This window comes from Moschus berezovskii, chromosome 2 (assembly GCF_049115385.1).
Source record: "Moschus berezovskii isolate FMDL1 chromosome 2, NW_MosBer_1.0, whole genome shotgun sequence".
Classification (NCBI taxonomy): domain Eukaryota; kingdom Metazoa; phylum Chordata; class Mammalia; order Artiodactyla; family Moschidae; genus Moschus; species Moschus berezovskii.
In genome coordinates this window covers 81,668,855-81,690,446 of record NC_142461.1, presented here as the reverse complement: position 1 = coordinate 81,690,446, position 21,592 = coordinate 81,668,855, and the positions used below count along the sequence as shown (strand labels likewise).

Below are 21,592 nucleotides of genomic sequence, written 5' to 3'. Positions count from 1 at the left end.
TTTATTTTTTGGGCTCCAAAATCACTGCGGATGCTGATTGCAGCCATGAAATTAAAAGACGCTTACTCCTTGGAAGGAAAGTTATGACCAACCTAGACAGCATATTAAAAAGCAGAGACGTTACTTTGTCAACAAAGGTCCGTCTAGTCAAGGCTATGGTTTTTCCAGTGGTCATGTATGGATGTGAGATGAACTATAAAGAAAGCTGAGCACTTAAGAATTGATGGTTTGAACTGTGGTGTTGGAGAAGACTCTTGAGAGTTCCTTGGACTGCAGGGAGATCCAACCAGTCCATCCTAAGGAGATCAGTCCTAGTCCATCCTAAGGAGATCAGTCCTGGGTGTTTATTGGAAGGACTGATGGTGTAGCTTAAACTCCAATACTTTGTCCACTTGATGCGAAGAGCTGACTCATTTGAAAAGACCCTGATACTGGGAAGGATTGAGGGCAGAAGGAGAATGAAACAACAGAGGATGAGATGGTTGGATGGCATCACGGACTCAATGGACATGAGTTTGGTGATGGATAGGGAGGCCTGGCGTTCTGCAGTTCATTGGGTCGCAAAGAGTCTGATACTATTGATTGACTGAACTGAAGTGAATAGAATTTTAATTTTTAATTTTCATCCATGAAGCCTTCTGGTGGAAGAATGTAGGCATCTGTATTTAAAAAATCCCTATTAGTAAGCACAAAGAGCTGGACACACATGTATAAAGAGGAGTAAGTAGTGAGTTGTAGATAGATAGGTCTTATAGAAGAGGAAACTAGAATGTTAATATGATAGCAGAATGGAGGGTCTTACACCGGAGGAGCTGTTTATGTATTGTTTCCCCCTTTCAATGCAGTGGAAAACTGCTGAAGACTTTTACAGATGTACATTGGTCAGCCAAACTCTTCAATCTGAAGATGAAGCAGATATAAATTTGATAACTAGATTGGAAAAGTGAGAAATTACAGACAGGATACACTTAGAAGATTATAGAAATGATCCAAATCTGACATAAAAGCTAGGTATAAGAAGATGACAGACACCAAGAGTGGAAACAGAAGTAATTGAACCTGATGAATGTGAGAGGTAAACTTGACCGAATAATTGGAAAGATATTAGAGACATTGATCCATATGAAAATAAAGAGACTTGCTTCAGACTTTTCTCCCTAATCAGCAGTGATTTGTTTCTCTAAGACAGGAATAATGATATTGTTAGGATGTAAAGCATATAAGGATTAGTCAAGAAGTTATAATTCTGCCCCTATGTTCTTAAAACAAAACAAACAAAAAAAGATTTAGAAAACATGCATATGTGTTAAAAGTAGGAAAGCCAAGGTCATGTTAAGCACTCAGTTGTTCAGAGTTGGAGAGCTGTAAAATGCCTGAGGATGAGCATTAAAGATTCCTAAAGAATTTGTAATGTTCTTAAGATAGATTATGGATTTATTGATCTTTTCTTTGTCTGTGTAGTATCATGTGTTATATATATATAATAACTTAGGGATAGATATACACACACATATATATACTTTTATGAACAGAGTTTTTCATAAATGCAACAGAGTATTTAATATTTACAGAGTTCCTTTGAGAAAGCTTTTCACAAGTATTACCAATTTGCTTTTTAAGCTTTGCTTGCAAGAACAGAGAAATACTTGCCAAAAAAACCCACTGCAAATGAGTTTTGACTGGCTGAAGCCATATCTGCCCTCAGAGAGTTATGAATCCCTTTCTCTTTGACGGCACACATGATTCGGGGCAGAAGGCTTGGTGTCCACTCCCAAGATACTGGTGTCAGTAAGTCTGCTTCATAGAAAGAAAGAAAAAAAAAAAAAGATGTCTCACAAGCAGAGAATTGACAACCAGTCCATTTTCATTTAGATTTATCCACATTTAACCAGTTTGCATGCTTACCTCCATCCTTCTTTCATTTAAGGCCTTCTCTCTGAATTATATCTTTCAATGATCTTAATTTAGTGAGAATTTGTTATTGATATAATATCTGAACATAGTTTTGTTTAGTCTTATTTTTATAAAGATAACTTTAATTGCAGTAAAATATACATAATGTAAATTTATCATCTCAAACCTTCTTAATTGTACAGTTTAGTAATGTTAAGTACATTCACATTGTGTAATCAATCTCCATAACTCTTTCCATTTTACAAAATGAAACTCTCCCCATTAAGAAACAACTTCCCATCCCCCTTCTCATTTTCTAGAAACCACTATTCTATTTCTATGTCTCTGAAACTACTCTAGGTACCTCATATAAAAGGAGTCATCTAGTACTTACCTTTTTGTGAATGGGTCTTTTCTCTTAGCATGATATCTGCAAGTCCATCCATATTGTAGCATGTCAGAATGTCCTTTCTTCTTAAGGCTGAATAATGTTCCATTTTATGTATATATCCCAATTTGTTTATACATTCATCAGTCAATGGATGTTTGTGTTGTTTCACTTTTTGGCTACTGTGAATCACGCTGCTGTGAACATAGGTGTACAAGTATCTCTTTGAGACCTTTGCATTCTTTTGGTTATTTACCCAGTGGTGGAATGGCTGGATCATATGGCAATTCTAGTTTTTTGAGGAACTGTCATACTATTTCCCACAAAGGCTGCACCATTTTACATTCTTATCATAAGCTCATAAGGGTTCCATTTTCTCCATATTCTTGCCGATATTATTATTTTCTTCTTTGTTGTTGTTGTTGTTTGTTTGTTGTTTAATTTTCTATTGTTAGTAGTAGTCATCCTACTTGTGAAGGGCTTCCTTGGTGGCTCAGATGATGAAGAGTCTGCCTGCAATGCAGGATACCTGGGTTTGATCCCTGGGTTAGGAAGATCCTCTCGAGAAAGGAATGACAACCCAATCCAGTATCTTGACTGGAGAATTCCATGTACAGAGGAATCTGGTGGACTACAGTCCATGGTATTGCAGAGGATCGGACACGACTGAGTGACTTGCACTTTCAGTTAATAGGTGTGAGGTAGAATATACTTATGCTTACGATTCACATTTCCTAATGATTAGTGATGTTGAACATCTTTCTGTATTCTTGTTGGTCATTTCTGTATCTGCTTTAGAGACACAGCTATTGAGTCATTTGCCCATTTTTAAATCAGTATTTTGTTGTTGAGATGTAGTTTGGAATATAATGTTGAATACAAATTCAAAGTTCAGTGTCATTTTTTCTCAATCCTTTCCAGATATTATTTTACTATCTTTTCACATCTCTTGAGAATCTCTGTGTTGGTCTAATTTGTCATTCCTTTTTTTTTTTAAACAGAATATATGTTTTCTCTCTAAATGTTTTTAAGTTCTTCCTTTTCCCTCATGACTGTTTTTATTTAGCCATCTAAACTTTACTGTACTGGGTCATCTCTTTTATCAGTGCAGGGAGAAAATACCCTCAACTACTGTCTCTGACTATTTTCTCTAGCCTAGTCTATTCCTTCCTTCTGAAACCGACTAGATGTGGTAAGTTATTCATTCTAACTTCCAATTCATCTAATCTTTTTTTTCTGTTTTCTTTGGCTAACGGTTTGTCTTGCAGTTCATCAGATGTCTTGCAGTTCACAATTGTCTTGTAGTCACAAGTGTCTAACCTGCTGATTAATCCATCTAAATAATTATTCTTTTTAATATTGTCAAGTTATTTTGCTTCTCATTTATATACATTTCAAGAAGATTTTTAAAAATAAATTATTGCACCTTACTTATTATTTTTAAGTATATTTTTTTCCTTTAAAATCACCCGTTCAGTTTTCTTTATGTTACACATAATAATTTAAAACCAATTAGGTTTTGGAAACTTAAACCTACTCTTTATTTTTCTCTTTATTCTTTCTCTTATGTCTTATTCTTTGTGTGTGTTTTAATTTTTCTGATCTATTGTGAGAACAAATTCAGTGTAGAAATTGTAAATGCTTGGGTGGATAATTTTTTTTTCTTCCTTAGAGGATTTGAATTTGCTTCTTTTAGAGAAAAAGGAGTCATTATAAGAAAAGAACCATTCCCCTACACAAACAATGGATGCATCTCTTGCCCAACCGTAGACCTATGCTTAGATTTTTTTCTTTCATACCCAGAAGAGAGACAGGAAAAATGTTTTATATTTATTTAAAGAATTGTACTCCTTTTAAGGAGGCAGATATACATATATATATATATATATATATATATATATATATATATATATCTAGCTCACCTGAGGATGTTGACCATTCTGATATCCTGAAATTACAATTGTTTAGCTCTGCTAATTTTTGTTGGTTTAAAGACTGAACACTCTTGCACTGAGCAACTAGTAATACAGGAATCTCTAGATTTTCATTAAAAATTGTTGCCCCTATGGCTGCGCCAACCTCTGTATTCCTACTTGGCTTCATGATTTTATGTAATATAAAATTGTGTATTAGCATTTAGAGATGTTTCCATCTGTCTTATGATCTCAACAACACATTTCAAAGTTTTAGTTTCTCATATATCAGGGAATTTTGTGGCAGTGGAAGACTTTTAGAAATATCTCATCTGCCTTACTTTAAGAAGTGAGAGTCATTGGAAATAGGAAATTGAACTTTCTGAAAAACTTGCTCAGAGATCTTGGCTTGACTTGAATCAATTCATTATTTCAGTATTTTTATCAAAAAAACCTAAAATATCATTAAATGTATTGCAGTTATTATTCTTCTCCTGACCCCTTTATGGTGAATTTACTAGAACATTCTAAAATAATAAGACTTAGGCAGTAATGATGGTCAAAGAAGACATAAGTTTTATTTTAGACATAAAGCTGATAATTAGAAGCTCCAAACTAATGGACAGAAGAAGGGTTAGGATAGAAAATGAGAATTGAGATTGCCTGAATATGTTTAGATGTGTACTACTGAAAATACTCTTGAGGATCTTACATCTTGACTTGACTCACATATCCTTAATTTATAGTTTGTCCAAATTATGAATTCATCAAAAGATATTTATTTTGAAGGCATTGTTGTGTATATTTGAGGAGGAGAGCTATAAAGATAAATTAGCAAGGGGCCTATCTTCAAGCAGTATGTGTGAAAGTAGTAGTAGGTTCGCAAATAATTATCGTGTTACATAGAAAAGGATTGACCAGATATAGTCCTATTGAGTTAGATAGATGGAGAAAATCTTTAAGACTGGAACATATAGAAGAATTGATTAGGTTTTTGTGGTTGAAGGGTGATGTTGCCTATCGACTAGACTATTTTGTATGAGATTTAGAAAAAATAATAGGTATGAGGTCCTGGTAATTCTATATAGATTGGAAAGATCAGGACTAGTATGGAAATCTGAGAAAATGTCAGTATGACTCAAAGGTCAGATAATAGGTAAAAAATGGTGAGAAATAAGGTTGGACAGACAGTTATATTCAGATTATATAGAAAGCCAGGCTAAGGAATTTCAGCATCACTTTGAGTGGTTGGAAGCAATCAAATACCTTGGGACAATTGAAGGTCATGATCCAGAGCTCTCTAGTCAGAAAAGTAACCTGAAAGAGGGAAAAGACTGTATGCTGTGCATTATTAAAGACTGAAATAGATTTGAGAGAGCACGAACCATAGAATTGACAGGTACTAAATAGGAAACAGTGTCAGACTTTATTTTTGGGGACTCCAAAATCACTGTGGATGCTGATTGCAACCATGAAATTAAAAGACGCTTACTCCTTGGAAGGAAAGTTATGACCAACCTAGACAGCATATTGAAAAGCAGAGACTTTACTTTGCCAACAAAGGTCCGTCTAGTCAAAGCTATGGTTTTTCCAGAGGTCATGTATGGATGTGAGAGTTGGACTGTGAAGAAAGCTGATCACCAAAGAATTGATGCTTTAGAACTGTGGTGCTGGATGACAGAGAATGAGATGGCTGGATGGCATCACGGACTCAATGGATATGAGTTTGAGTGAACTCCGGGAGTTGGTGATGGACAGGGAGGCCTGGCGTCCTGATTCACGGGGTCACAAAGAGTCAGACATGACTAAGTGACTGAACTGAACTGAAATAGGCATTAATAGCTTACATTTGAGCTTTTCTGGTGGCTCAGGCAGTAAAGAATTTGCCTGCAATGCGGGAGACCTGGATTTGATCTCTGGGTTGGGAAAATACCTGGTGGAGGCCGTGGCAACCAACTCCAATATTCTTGTCTGGAGAATCCCATGGACAGAGGAGCCTGGCAGTCTACAGTCTATGGGGTCACAAAGAGACGGACACAACTGAGTAACTAAGCACAGCATACAGATTGCATTTGTCTATGCTTTCCAACTTAAGAGTGCAATGCATTCTCTAGGTTTTATGTTTAGGAGTCAGTCAGAAACAAGTGAATACATTTTGAGCAGCAGAGACAGCAGGAAAAAAATCAGCAAGCAAACTTTGGATACCATGTATTTTAAAGGAAATAAAAAGTTTATTTTTGCAGTGCCAAGCAATTCAGGATAAGGCAGAAGACATTAAATCCTTGGATTGGCAAAATATCCCTCAATTCTGATTTAAGCTAAACACAGATCATCTAATATTCACAAAATCCTATGAATTATCTATAATTAGCCTCATTGTGCTGGTAAGAAAAAGAAGCCGAAATTTAAGTGACTTCATTAAAGACAAAGAACAGGCACCCAACCTAGAATGAAAGCCAGAAATTCTCATTATTGTTTCTCAGTAACCAATTAAGTCCAGAGAGTAAAGGAAGAAGAAAAAATATCCTGAGTGTAGCAAAATAAATATCTAATATGGAAAGTCTAACTTTACAAAGGTGTTGTGTTATTATTATTGTTTCTCAATGAAAGGGAGACTGGATGAGAATAAGTAAAAATACAAATAAATTCCCAACATTGGGTTGAGAAATGAAGTTTGTATTCAAAATCTGCCAACTTAACAGAAATTAATGATGAAAGGTATCTTGCAGAGTGAGAAGTTGCTGCTTAGAGTAGTAATTGAAACATGGGGAATACCTTTTAGGACACTGTGATTACAAGTTATTTAGAAATAATGAAATGAATATTGAGCAGGAAAGCAGGCTCTGTTAAGACTCAAGAATGTAAACTTGAGGTTGAGCTTCCTATGCCAGTACGGCATGTCACAGCTGACCCAGAACTGCCAGGAATCCCTTTTTTAAAAATTTTGAAGTAGCTGGTAAATTTCACAAATCTGGAGTTTTCACCTTTTGAAAATGTTGCTTGATGGCATCTTTTGAAAATTATGAAAAGGGAAGATGTAACAATTAGATTGGCTTCCCAGGTGGTACAGTGGTAAAGAATCCTCTTGTCAATGCAAGAGACACAGGAGACACAAGTTCACAAGTTCCATCCCTGGGCTAGAAAGATCCTCTGGAAGAAGAAATGGCAACCCTCTCCAGTATTCTTACCTGGTAAATTCTATGGACAGAGGAGCCTGGCAGGTTACAGTCTATGATGTCACAAAGAATCATGCATGACTGAGCACAGAACAGACAGAAATTAGATGAAATAAGTAGTAGCCACTCTGCATTTCTAGAAGCATTTGGCATTGAACCACTGCTCTGGAGCAGTAGCTGCAGCATTTGGGAATTAGTTTTAACTTGTAGAATTAGGTGCCTTCTCAAATCTACTGAATCAGAATCTTCATTTGCACAGGCTCTAGATGTCTGATAGATTTGAATATCAGGAGTCTGGAGAACCCTTAGAGGTACAGCGTGCTAGGAAATATTAAAACTTTTTAAAATAAAGGCAGTACTCAGTTAATTCATTCAAATGCATCAAATTGGGAATTAAACTGACCTTGTGTATGACCAACCCAGACAGCATATTAAAAAGCAGAGACGTTACTTTGCCAACAAAGGTCTGTCTAGTCAAAGTTATGATTTTTCAGTAGTCATGCATGGGTGGGAGAGTTGGACTATAAAGAAAGCTGAGTAACGAAGAATTGATGCTTTTAAACTGTGGTATTGGAGAAGACTTTTGAGAGTCCCTGGGACTGCAAGGAGATCCAACCAGTCCATTCTAAAGGAAATCAGTCCTGAATATTGGAAGGGTTGATGTTGAAGATGAAACTCCAATACTTTGGCCACCTGATATGAAGAACTGACTCATTTGAAAAGACCCTGATGCTGGGAAAGATTGAAGGCAGGAGGAGAAAGGGCCAACAGAGGATGAGATGGTTGGATGGCATCACCGACTCAATGGACATGAGTGTGGTTAAACTCCGGGAGTTGGTGTTGGACAGGGAGGCCTGGCATGCTGCAGTCCATGGGGTTGCAAAGAGTCGGACATGACTGACTAACTGAACTGAACAAACTGTGTATCTAGACGCCAGAGATATTTGTTTGCAGCGATCCTCCCTTCCCAGAACAGGGCTGAACAAGTGAACCTTAAAAAGTGTACACCACCACCCCTTAGTGTCAGGGCGGAAATTAGAAACTGAAGAGACCAGCAAACAGAAGCTAAAACAGAGGGAACCACCTTGGAAATGACAGACAGAGAAGTCTAGAGGCTACTGCAAAAATAAGACTGAAAACCAGAGGCAGGAGGCTTAAGTCCAAATCCTGAGAACACCAGAGAACTCCTGACTCCAAGGAACATTAATCAATAGGAGCTCATCAAATGCCTCCATCAGTTCAGTTCAGTTCAGTCCCTCAGTCGTGTCCGACTCTTTGCGACCCCATGAATCACAGCACGCCATATCCAACTCCCGGAGTTCACTCAAACTCATGTCCATCGAGTCGGTGATGCCATCCAGCCATCTCATTCTCTGTCGTCCCCTTCTCCTCCCACCCCCAATCCTTCCCAGCATCAGGGTCTTTTCCAGTGAGTCAACTTGTCGCATCCAAGCACCACCCAAGGGTCAACAAGTTCCAGTACAAGACATACCACACAAATTCTCCAGCAACACAGGAAAATAGCCCTGAGCTTCATTATATACAGGCTGCCCAAAGTCACTCCAAACCCATTGACATCTCATAACTCATTACTGGACACTTCATTGCACTCCAGAGAGAAGAAATCCAGCTCCACCCTAATCCAACTTCCCTAACCAGGGAACCTTGACAAGCCACTTGTCCAACCTCACCCATAGCAAGGAAACTCCACGATAAAGAAAACTCCACAAACTCCCAGAAGACGGTAAGCCCACTCCAAACACAGAATATAAGCAAGATGAAGAGGCAGAGAAATACCCAGCAAACAAAGGAACAGGATAAATGCCTACCAACCCAAACAAAAGAGGAAGAGATAGGGAACCTACCTGATAAAGAATTCCAAATAATGATAGCAAAATTGATCCATATTTTGAAAACAAATTGGAGTTACAGATAAATAACCTGGAGACAAGGATTGAGAAGATGCAAGAAGGTTTAACAAGGACCTAGAAGAAATAAAAGAGTCAATATACAATGAATAATGCAATAGATGTGATCAAAAGCACTCTGGAGGGAACCAACAGTAGAATAATGGAGGCAGAAGATAGGATAAGTGAGTTAGAAGATAGAATGGTTGAAATAAATGAAGCAGAGAGGAAAAAAGGAAAAAGAATTAAAAGAAATGAGGACAATCTCAGAGACCTCTGGGACAATGTTAAACACCCCAACATCCAAATCATAGGAGTCCCAGAAGAAGAAGACAAGAAGAAAGACCATGAGAAAATACTTGAGGAGATAATAGTTGAAAATTTCTCTAAAATGGGGAAGGAAATAATCACCCAAGTCCAAGAATCCCAGAGAGTCCTAAATAGGATAAACCCAAGGTGAAATACCCCAAGACACATAATAATCAAATTAACAAAGATCAAACACAAAGAAAAATATTAAAAGCAGCAAGGGAAAAGCAGCAAATAACACACAAGGGGATCCCTATAAGGATAACAGCTGATCTTTCAATAGAAATTCTTCAAGCCAGGAGGGAATGGCAAGGCATACTTAAAGTGATGAAAGAAAATAACCTACAGCCCAGATTACTGTACCCAGCAAGGATCTTATTCAAATATGAAGGTGAAATCAAAAGCTTTACAGACAAGCAAAGCTGAGAGAATTCAGCATCACCAAACAAGCTCTCCAACAAATGCTAAAGGACCTTCTCTAGACAGGAAACACAGAATGAGTGTATAAACTCGAACCCAAAACAATAAAGTAAATGGCAACAGGATCACACTTATCAATAATCACCTTAAATGTAAATGGGTTGAACGCCCCAACCAAAAGACAAAGACTGGCTGAATGGATACAAAAACAAGACCCCCATATATGTTGTCTACAAGAGACCCACCTCAAAACGAGGGACACCTACAGACTGAAAGAGCAGGGCTGGAAAAAGATATTCCACGCAAATAGAGACCAAAAGAAAGCAGGAGTAGCAATACTCATATCAGATAAAATAGACTTTAAGACAAAGGCTGTGAAAAGAGACAAAGAAGGACACTACATAATGATCAAAGGATCAATCCAAGAAGATATAACAATTGTAAATATATATGCACCCAACATAGGAGCACCACAATATGTAAGACAAATGCTAACAAGTATGAAAGGGGAAATTAACAATAACACAATAATAGTGGGAGACTTTAATACCCCACTCACACCTATGGATAGATTAACTAAACAGAAAATTAACAAGGAAACACAAGCGTTAAATGATACAGTAGACCAGTTAGACCTAAAAGATATCTCTAGGACATTTCACCACAAAACAATGAATTTCACCTTCTTCTCAAGTGCACACGGAATCTTCTCCAGGATAGATCACATCCTGGGCCATAAATCTAGACTTGGTAAATTCAAAAAAATTGAAATCATTCCAAGCATCTTTTCTGACCACAATGCAGTAAGACTGGATCTCAATTACAGGAGAAAAACTATTAAAAACTCCAACATATGGAGACTGAACAACACGCTGCTGAATAACAAACAAATCATTGAAGAAATTTAAAAAAAAAATTAAAATATGGATAGAAATAAATGAAAATGAAAACACAACAACCCAAAACCTATGGGACACTGTAAAAGCAGTGCTAAGGGGAAGGTTCATAGTAATACAGAAACAAGAAAACAGCCAACTAAATAACCTAACTACACCTAAAGAAACGAGAAAAGGAAGAAATGATGAACCTCAGGGTTAGTAGAAGGAAAGAAATCTTAAAAATTAAGGCAGAAATAAATGCAAAAGAAACAAAACAGACCATAGCAAAAATCAACAAAGCCAAAAGCTGTTTCTTTGAGAGGGGAAATAAAATTGACAAACCACTAGCCAGACTCATCAAGAAACAAAGAGAGAAAAACCAAATCAATAAAATTAGAAATGAAAAGGGAGAGATCACAACAGACAACACAGAAATACAAAGGATCATAAGAGACTACTATCAGCAATTATATGCCAATAAAATGGACAACTTGGAAGAAATGGACAAATTCTTAGAAAACTACAACTTTCCAAAACTGAACCAGGAAGAAATAGAAAATCTTAACAGACCCATCACAAGCATGGAAATTTAAACTGTAATCAGAAATCTTCCAGCAAACAAAAGCCCAGGTCCAGAGGGCTTCACAGCTGAATTCTACCAAATATTTAGAGAAAAGCTAACACCTATTCTACTCAAACTCTTCCAGAAAATTGCAGAGGAAGGTAAACTTCCAAACCCATTCTATGAGGCCACCATCACCCTAATCCCAAAACCTGGTAAAGATCCCACAAAAAAAGAAAACTACAGACCAATATCACTGATGAACATAGATGAAAAAATCCTTAACAAAATTCTAGCAATCATAATCCAACAACACATTAAAAAGATCATACATCATGACCAAGTGGGCTTTATCCCAGGGATGCAAGGATTCTTCAATATCCACAAATCAGTCAATGTAATACACCACGTTAACAAACTGAAAAATAAAAATCATATGATTATCTCAATAGATGCAGAGAAAGCCTTTGACAATTTCAATATCCATTTATGATCAAAACCCTCCAGAAGGCGGGAATAGAAGGAACATTCCTCAACATAATAAAAGTTATATGTGACAAACCCACAGCAAACATTATCCTCAATGGTGAAAAATTGAAAGTGTTTCCCCTAAAGTCAGGAACAAGACAAGGATGCCCACTCTCACCATTACTATTCAACATAGTTTTGGAAGTTTTGGCCACGGTAATCAGAGCAGAAAAAGACATAAAAGGAACCCAAATCGGAAAAGAAATAAAACTCTCACTGTTTGCAGATGACATGATCCTCTACACAGAAAACCCTAAAGACTCTACCAGAAAATAACTAGAGCTAATCAATGAATACAGTAAATTTGCAGGATATACAATCAACACACAGAAATCCCTTGCATTCCTATACACTAATAATGAGAAAATAGAGAATTTAAGGAAACAATTCAAGATGGGGAACATATGTACACCTGGGGCAGATTCATGTCAATGTATGGCAAAACCAATACAATAATGTAAACTAAAAAAAAAAAAAATTCAATTTCTAAACAAAAAAAAAAAAAAAGATTTCCTAGTATCCATTGTTTTAACACTTTATTTTTCGTTTCTTTCTTTAATTAAAATGTGCAATTATACTTAAGCCTACTTTCCATCATATTTTAAACAGATGCCCAATTTGAATAATCAAGTAATAGCAACCCAAATATTCATATTGGCTCTAATGAATAAAACCATAATTAGATTTCAGTAATTTCTATAGAATCCACATTGGAGGTTGTTAAAAGGGTTTCAGTTTCTTTGCTCATATCTCAGTCAATTTCTGTTAATTATCCATTTTAAAGATGTTCAACTCTCTGGTAATTCTTTTCAGAAAGTTGAATTGTTTTATTTAATTTCAGTAACAAATTGGCACTTAACAGACAAAATGGCCCATTTATTGATAGCCCACAAGTACTTTCTCCTGACTAGAAAGATGTGCTACCAACTAGAGAAGCTATTACTTTAATTTGAATTTTGGTCACCTTGGCCCATAGGACTGCTGCCTGCATCTGCTCCTTAGTGTTTACCAGCGAATCATTGACTGTTAGTGCAATTTCAATGCTAATTGTCACTTCAGGTTTTCAAATGGCTCAGCAGTAAGACATTAATGATTATTCATGCCTTAAGAAGGGCCGATAAGGGAATGAGATTACAATCTTGTACAATTTTAGCTAACAAATTAAAGTGTAAATTAAATTTTCCCTGAGACAGAAAATAACTGACTTGGAAAGCTGAAAGAATGAAAAATTTCATTCACTTGTGATTTTCTCTTTCCTGTTGTACAGATATTCAGAGTATCAGAGGGTTAACCGTGGACTGGGTCTCACGTAATTTATACTGGATTAGCTCAGAATTTGATGAAACACAAATTAATGTGGCAAGACTAGATGGCTCCTTGAAAACCTCAATTATCCATGGAATCGATAAGCCCCAATGTCTAGCAGCTCACCCAGTCAGGGGGTAAAGTATGATTTTTTTTTTTTAATTTTTTCAAAATTTTATATACCTTTGTTCCAATTTTATGTAAAAACTTTGTCGAATAAAGAAGAGACACACATATACATATGTGCATATACATATAAGCTATACAGTAAAAAAGGTAAATGTGAATATGGAAATTATAGGAAATCCCTGGTTAAAGATTTCTGCTTTCTGCATGAAATCAAATTTTTATATATTACTGCAAAATTTTATTAGTTTATGTTTATAAAGAGTGAGAGTTCAGAATAAAAAAAAAAGAGAAAAGCCTAGAAAAGTTGTTAATTTCATTTCAAATACCAGTTGTTAATAACATGTTTACTGTGAGTTGATGTTATGGTCACTGCAAATTAGATCATATTCTCCCATTTCCTGGTTAGTCTTCAGGTATGCATGTAGGGAACTCATGTAGAGCTAAAAGAAAGACTTTCTTCCTTAGTGCTTTCAATAGGAATGATTGAAATGACTTTGTTCCCTTCTCTGGTACCTGATTTTTCTAAATCAAGAGAATTCAATATTGATGAATGATTTTAAATAGAAATAATTTAGTGTAGTCAAATTTAAGGGCTTCCCAGGTGGCACTAGTAGTAAAGAACCCACCTGCCAATGCAGGAGACATAAGAGCTATGGATTCAATCCCTTGTGCAGGAAGATACCCTGAAGGAGGGCATGGCAACCCACTCCAATATTCTTGCCTGGAGAAGCCCATGGACAGTTGAGAGTGTAGAGGAGAAACAAGTGAGATCATGGGTCTTCAATGATAGGAAAATGTAAGAGTGGTACTTCTTCCCAGGCAAGTGGTTCAACAATTTGGAGACTTCTGGGAAAAAAAAAAATCCTGAGCCAATAATTTAATATTAACTTAGTTCTTCAACAGATGCTTCTAGTCAACAAGTAGGTCTATATCTAATATTTTTAAACCATATCTCTTTTGAATTAAGGAAACTCTACTGGACAGATGGCAACACAATTAATATGGCAAATATGGATGGCAGTAATAGCAAGATTCTCTTTCAAAATCAAAAGGAACCTGTTGGTAAGTTTTATTATATATATATATATATACTTTACAGTTAATCACTGCAGTTTTTAATATGACAGATCTGTGCTCATACAATGTATCTTTTTGAGCCCGAAAGAAAATATTATAGATTGATAAAATAAATTATATCAGAAATTTGTTGATCTTATTGAATCCATTTGGTTTATGTAGGGTAGGGAGAAGAAGTTTTTTTGATAAGATAATTTTTTATAGTGTCTCAAGTATAGACGTTGCTTAAAACTTAATGTAATTAATACATGTAATATCTTTTTCACACTGGTGAATATCTGATACACTAATTGCTTCAGTGGCAATATGATGTACTGAGCCTTCCTCTGATCATCATTGTTGTGGCATTATAAATAGTTGCAATGATTTGAGTTTAAGCCTTTAATATTTAATTTTCAGCAGTTTTCATTTACTCTGCAGGGTGTTTATTTAGTTTTTTATTCTACCTTTGTTAACCATTATAAATCATCACATGAAACTTCATGGTGCTGAAAGAGAGCTTTGAGTCATTCCCATAAATGATCTTTGAAAATCGAACTACAAGGATTCTTCTAGAAGATAATGTTAGGTATTTACACATAGATATCTATGGTGCTGCTGCTGCTGCTGCTAAGTCGCTTCAGTAGTGTCAGACTCTGTGTGACCCCATAGACGGAAGCCGACCAGGCTCCCCCGTCCCTGGGATTTTTCAGGCAACAACACTGGAGTGGGTTGCCATGTCCTTCTCCAATGCATGAAAGTGAAAAGTGAAAGTGAAGTCTCTCAGTCGTGTCCGAATCTTCGCGACCCCATTGACTGCAGCCCACCAGGCTCTTCCGTCATGGGATTTTCTAGGCAAAAGTACTGGAGTGGCTTGCCATTGCCTTATTCCATAGATATCTATACATTATGCTAATCTTTTCAAGCAGTAATTACTTTCCTCATCTTCTCTCATACTTCTTTCAGTTCAGTTCAGTAGCTCAGTCGTGTCTGACTATTTGCGACCCCATGAATCACAGCACGCCAGGCCTCCCTGTCCATCACCAACTCCCAGAGTTCACTCAAACTCATGTGCATCGAGTCGGTGATGCCATCCAGCCATCTCATTCTCTGTCGTCCTCTTCTCCTCCCACACCCAATCCTTGCTAGCATCAGAGTCTTTTCCAGTGAGTCAACTCGTCGCATGAGGTGGCCAAAGTATTGGAGTTTCAGCTTTAGCATGAGTCCTTCCAATGAACACCCAGGACTGATCTCCTTTAGAATGGACTGGTTGGATCTCCTTGCAGTCCAAGGGACTCTCAAGAGTCTCCTCCAACACCACAGTTCAAAAGCATCAATTCTTCGGCGATCAGCTTTCTTCACAGTCCAACTCTCACATCTATACATGACCACAGGAAAAACCATAGCCTTGACTTAGATGGACCTTTGTTGGCAAAGTAATGTCTCTGCTTTTGAATATACTACCTAGGTTGGTCATAACTTTCCTTCCAAGGAGTAAGCGTCTTTTAATTTCATGGCTGCAGTCAGCATCCACAGTGATTTTGGAGCCCCCAAAAATAAAGTCAGCCACTGTTTCCACTGTTTTTCCATCTATTTCCCATGAAGTGATGGGACCAGATGCCATGATCTTTGTTTTCTGAATGTTGAGCTTCAAGCCAACCTTTTCACTCTCCTCTTTCACTTTCATCAAAGGCTTTTTAGTTCCTCTTCATTTTCTGCCATAAGGGTAGTATCATCTGCATATCTGAGGTTATTGATATTTCTCCCAGCAATCTTGATTCCAGCTTGTGCTTCTTCCAGCCCAGAGTTCCTCATGATGTACTCTGCATATTAGTTAAATAAACAGGGTGACAATATACAACCTTGACGTACTCCTTTTCCTATTTGGAACCAGTCTGTTGTTCCATGCACAGTTCTGACTGTTGCTTCCTGACCTGCATACAGGTTTCTCAAGAGGCAGATCAGGTGGTCTGGTATTCCCATCTCTTTCAGAATTTTACACAGTTTATTGTGATCCGCAGTCAAAGGTTTTGGCATATCAGTTAAGCAGAAATAGATGTTTTTCTGGAACTCTCTTGCTTTCTCCACGATCCAGCGGATGTTGGCAATTTGATCTCTGGTGCCTCTGCCTTTTCTAAAACCTGCTTGAACATCTGGGAGTTCATGGTTCACATATTGTTGAAGCCTGGCTTGGAGAATTTTAAGCATTACTTTACTAGCGTGTGAGATGAGTGCAATTGTGCGGTAGTTTGAACATTTTTTGGCATTGCCTTTCTTTGGGATTGGAATGAAGACTGACCTGTTCCAGTCCTGTGGTCACTGCTGAGTTTTCCAAACTTGCTGGCCTATTGAGTGCAGCACTTTCACAGCGTCATCTTTCAAGATTTGAAGTAGCTCAACTGGAATTCCATCACTTTCACTAGCTTTGTTCGTAATGATGCTTTCTAAGGCCCACTTGACTTCACATTCCAAGATGTCTGGCTCTAGGTCAGTGATCACGTTATCATGATTATCTTGGTCGTGAAGATCTTTTTTGTACAGTTCTTCTGTGTATTCTTGCCACCTCTTCTTAATAGCTTCTGCTTCTGTTAGGTCCATGCCAATTCTGTCCTTTATCGAGCCCATCTTTGCATGAAATGTTCCCTTGGAATCTCTAATCTTCTTGAAGAGATCTGTTGTTTTTCTTATTCTGTTGTTTTCCTCTATTTCTTTGCATTGACCGCTGAGGAAGGCTTTCTTATCTCTCCTTGCTATTCTTCGGAACTCCACATTCAGATGCTTATATCTTTCCCTTTCTCCTTTGCTTTTCGCTTCTCTTCTCTAACAACTATTTGTAAGGCTTCCTCAGACAGCCATTTTTTTTTTTTTTTGCATTTCTTTTCCATGGGGATGGTCTTGGTCCTTGTCTCCTGTACAATGTCATGAACCTCTGCCCAGAGGTCATCAGGCACTCTATCTATCAGATCTAGTCCCTTAAATCTATTTCTCACTTCCACTGTATAATCATAAGGAATTTGATTTAGGTCATATATGAATGGTCTAGTGGTTTTCCCTACTTTCTTCAATTTAAGTGTGAGTTTGACAATAAAGAGTTCATGATCTGAGCCACAGTCAGCTCCTGGTCTTGTTTTTGCTAACTGTATAGAGCTTCTCCATCTTTGTCTGCAAAGAATATAATCAATCTGATTTTGGTGTTGACCATCTGGTGATGTCCATGTGTGGTGTCTTCTCTTGTATTTAAAGACCTTAATTTGTTATCTCAAAGTACCTTTTTAAAAAATCCGATAATGAACCTGGATTTTTATATTATATTAAAATATAATATAATATTAAAATATAATATAATATAAAATATTAAAATATAATACAATACAAAATATAATATATATAAGAAAATCAAAATTTTGCTTTGAATTGAATACTGCTGTTGCTGCTACTGCTAAGTCACTTCAGTTGTGCCCGACTCTGTGCGACCCCATAGATGGCAGCCCACCAGGCTCTGCCATCCCTGGGATTCTCCAGGCAAGAACACTGGAGTGGGTTGCCATTTCCTTCTTCAATGCATGAAAGTGAAGAGTGAAAGTGAAGTCGCTCAGTTGTGTCCGACTCTTTGCGACCCCATGGACTGCAGGCCACCAGTCTCCTCCGTCCATGGGATATTCCAGGCAAGAGTACTGGAGTGGGTTGCCGTTGCCTTCTCTGGTGAAACACTAAGCAGGGATTATATCACCTTAAGAGGAGGTTTCAGGTAATTAGGTAAGGAGTTCCAACTTTATTTAATAAGTTATAGAAATCTACTAAAGGGTTTCAAGCTTGAGAGAAACATAAACAGGTATGCATTTTCAAAAGCTTCTTCAGAAGTACCTTATCTTATATGGATCAGATAATGTGTATTTGATGAATACATCTAGTATTTCATAACTGACAAAAAATGTCATAAATTGAAAGATTTACTGAAAACAAAAAATGGCCAGAGGATTTAGCATAGTCAATGAAGCAGAACACTATATATTTTTAAATCTTGGAGTAAAATCACTGCACCATGGAGCTTTTTAGCACTAATTTCTTAGTTTTAGAAATGTGGAAATATACTTGAATTATCTCCTTTTTGATAGTGATGATTCAATAAAGGAATAAAATCAACAAGATTTACAATAAATAGGAATTTTTATGTGGTCCATAGAATAAGCCTCTTATGTAAAATGATACTGTTAACAACTCTTTTCTTTGGACTGTTGGTTCCAGGATGTGATACACAATTGAAATTCAAGGTAGTGTTAGAAATTAAAGGCAAATAGAAATGCTAATACTTCTGTGTAGAAGATGATAGAACAAAAGAAACAAGGGACTCTACAAGATAGGGCCCATACAAAGGACTTAATTTGGACTAAAGCAATTCAGTCAGTGCTTATCTGGAGTTGTTCAGAATATTTAAAATGGAAAAGTGAATGTGATTGAAATAGTATGAGCAAATAAAGTTCTTACATTGTAATGTGGTAGCCATAGGTTACACCAAAATGTTAATTTACATGCTTGTTTTTATAATGGGGAAAGCCTTATCTTTCTTAATACTAAATTTACATTTTCCTACTCCAAATAAATTAAAGAACAGCTATATATGTATAACTTATGTATAGGAAGTTTGTAAGGAAAAAAATTAGTGTTACTATATACACTTTGTATTTGGCCCATCAGATGTCACACACCATATACTGTTAACTGTGTATGGATGATGATTCAACATCATCATTTATTTTAAAGGTACAGCTTCACCATTAAACATTTCAACATCATCATTAAAATTTTAAAATAAATTCAAAATGACACCATTAAATATTAATTTGTGTGAGATATACTATTTTCCCAGAAATAACCCAGAAACTTATTACAAAGCACATCTGAAGTTAAGATTCATGAGTATGGATTGTGAGTCAGATATTCAATAAGCAGATTTTCATGATCAGATTTTGTATTCAGCCTGTAGATAAAAAATTTGACATTGTTCTGTTTCCTTTAGGGGCACAGGAGCCTAAATCACTTTAGATTCCACTAAATGAATTTATCCCAGTGACCTTGAGCAAATTACAGTTAGCTTGGTTGTACTTGCTTTCCTCATCTGTAAAATCAAGGCAAAATGCCTATTTTTATAAAGTTCTCATGAGGATTAAATGAGGAAAACTTAAGGAAAGACCATCTGGCCTTTCATAATAGAACCTATCAGGAGTAGTAGTAGAAGGTATATTGGGTCCCATAGACTTGAACTTGAATGATATGATTGTCTGCAGTATTAAGTGCATATAAATGAATTCAGTGAAGAATAAACATAGAACAAAATCCATAGAAATCTAGCAAAGGAATATATGTAACCAAGTGGGCCTCTGAGATGAACAAACTTTTATGCACATCTGAGGATTTAACTCTATATTGTCTTGATGTTGATGCTCAGAGGCAAACATGTTTGAAGTACTTGATTTTGTCAGTACTTGATTTTTGTCCCCCCTCCCGCCCTGCCAGGGCAATAGACAGTTGTGCCCTCATCTTTCTCTAGTAGTTCTTGATGTGGTTTACAGGCATTAGTTACAAGTTCCTTCCAGTAACTTAGGTTACTAGTCATGTTTACCAAGTGTTAAGATTGATGGTCTCTGTGACGTTAATGACAGACTGTGTTGTCCATTGGTAAATGTGTTCCTCTTGCTGTTTTTCTCCCTTCCTTGTCTAAGCTTGTGGCCATTTGGCTCTGTAGGGAGGAAGAGGCTTTCCTATCACTTTCTAGGTTCTTTTGGCTGGTCTAATGCATATATACCTCGGATATATTATAGCTTCCGTTAGAGATCACTGAAATAAAGCAAATATCACAATTAGTGAGTCACACAAAATTTTTTGGTTTCCCAATGCATATAAAAGTTATGTTGTACACCATACTATAGTCTTTCAAGTGGGTGATAACATTGTGTCTTAAACAAACAGTGTACATACCTTAATTAAAAAATACTTTGTTGCTAAATTCCTAACCATCATCTGAACCTTCAGCAAGTCATCATAGTGATGGCAAAGACTACTGATCACAGATCAACATAAGAAATATAATGATGTAAAATAATGAGATATTAACCAGACTGTGGCACAGAAACAGGCAGTAATCAGATGCAGTTGGAAAAAATGGTGCTAATAGACCTACAAAGCGAAGGGTTGACACAAACCTTCAATTTGCAAGAAACATGGTATCTGCAGAGTACATTAAAGCAGATAGAAATAAAATGAGGTATACCTGTAGGTAAATTCACAGAAGGCAGGAGAAGAAATACAGGAAAAAAAATTAATTATGTACATATGAGAGCCCCATAAAAATGAGACCCGAAGAAGTAACCAAAGCAGGCAGATTTTTTACCTATTAGATAAAAAAAAAAAAAAATTGTTTGTGAAGATTTGATAAAATAAAGGGAATTGAACTTGCAGTTCCAAAGTAATGAAGGGTAACAAGTCTTATTAATACTGCTTTCTTGGCCTTGGATTCCCTATCTCTGCCAATAAGGACGCCTTCTATCTTCCTGGTATAAGGAGGATAACTTTTCATGGGAGAATTAGTCCTTGTTTTCAGAAAAACAAAAGAGGGGCCGTGTATTCTTCTTTCACCAGCTGTTTAAGTAATTTTAAATCAAATTAATTAATATACCCACATATTCACATTTAGGGGTGGCCTGTCCTCAACCCTGTCAGTTTTCTAGCATCTCAGACATTTCTCAAAAAAAGAAAGAACAAGTAAAAATCAGTTGGTCAGTTTATCTACTTATTGACAAGTTTTTTTTCTTTTTTTTTTAAGCACAGAGTATAAATATAGAATAAATTATTCAGAATGCAACCCTTATTCATTTCAACCTTGTTAATTGCAATTTTTGATCTATCCCAGTAGGCTAGAGAGACTCTTATCTATAAATTAACTGTAAAAAGTATTACTGCTGAGTAACTTTCTAGCAGGAAAGTCTTATCTATATTCAGTTAGTTTAAATTGTTCATTTGTGTGGCACCAGTTAAGATGATTTTTTCAAGATTATTATAGGTGCTATTAAAACAGACTAAAAGCTATGTTCCATAGTAACTGTTTTTCAAGTTGTAGTGTTTTTACTGTGT

At 36.5% G+C, this 21,592-nt stretch overlaps 1 protein-coding gene across 1 annotated transcript in view; it reads left to right on the top strand.

Moving 5' to 3' along the window:
- The window catches only part of LRP1B (LDL receptor related protein 1B), a 2,241,805-nt gene that overhangs the window by 1,505,128 nt on the left and 715,085 nt on the right, over window positions 1-21,592 (top strand). Inside the window, exons 30-31 of the mRNA XM_088842364.1 lie at window positions 13,242-13,416; window positions 14,376-14,470. Coding sequence (XP_088698490.1) covers window positions 13,242-13,416; window positions 14,376-14,470 — 270 coding nt within the window. The remainder of the gene's footprint in view (window positions 1-13,241; window positions 13,417-14,375; window positions 14,471-21,592) is intronic.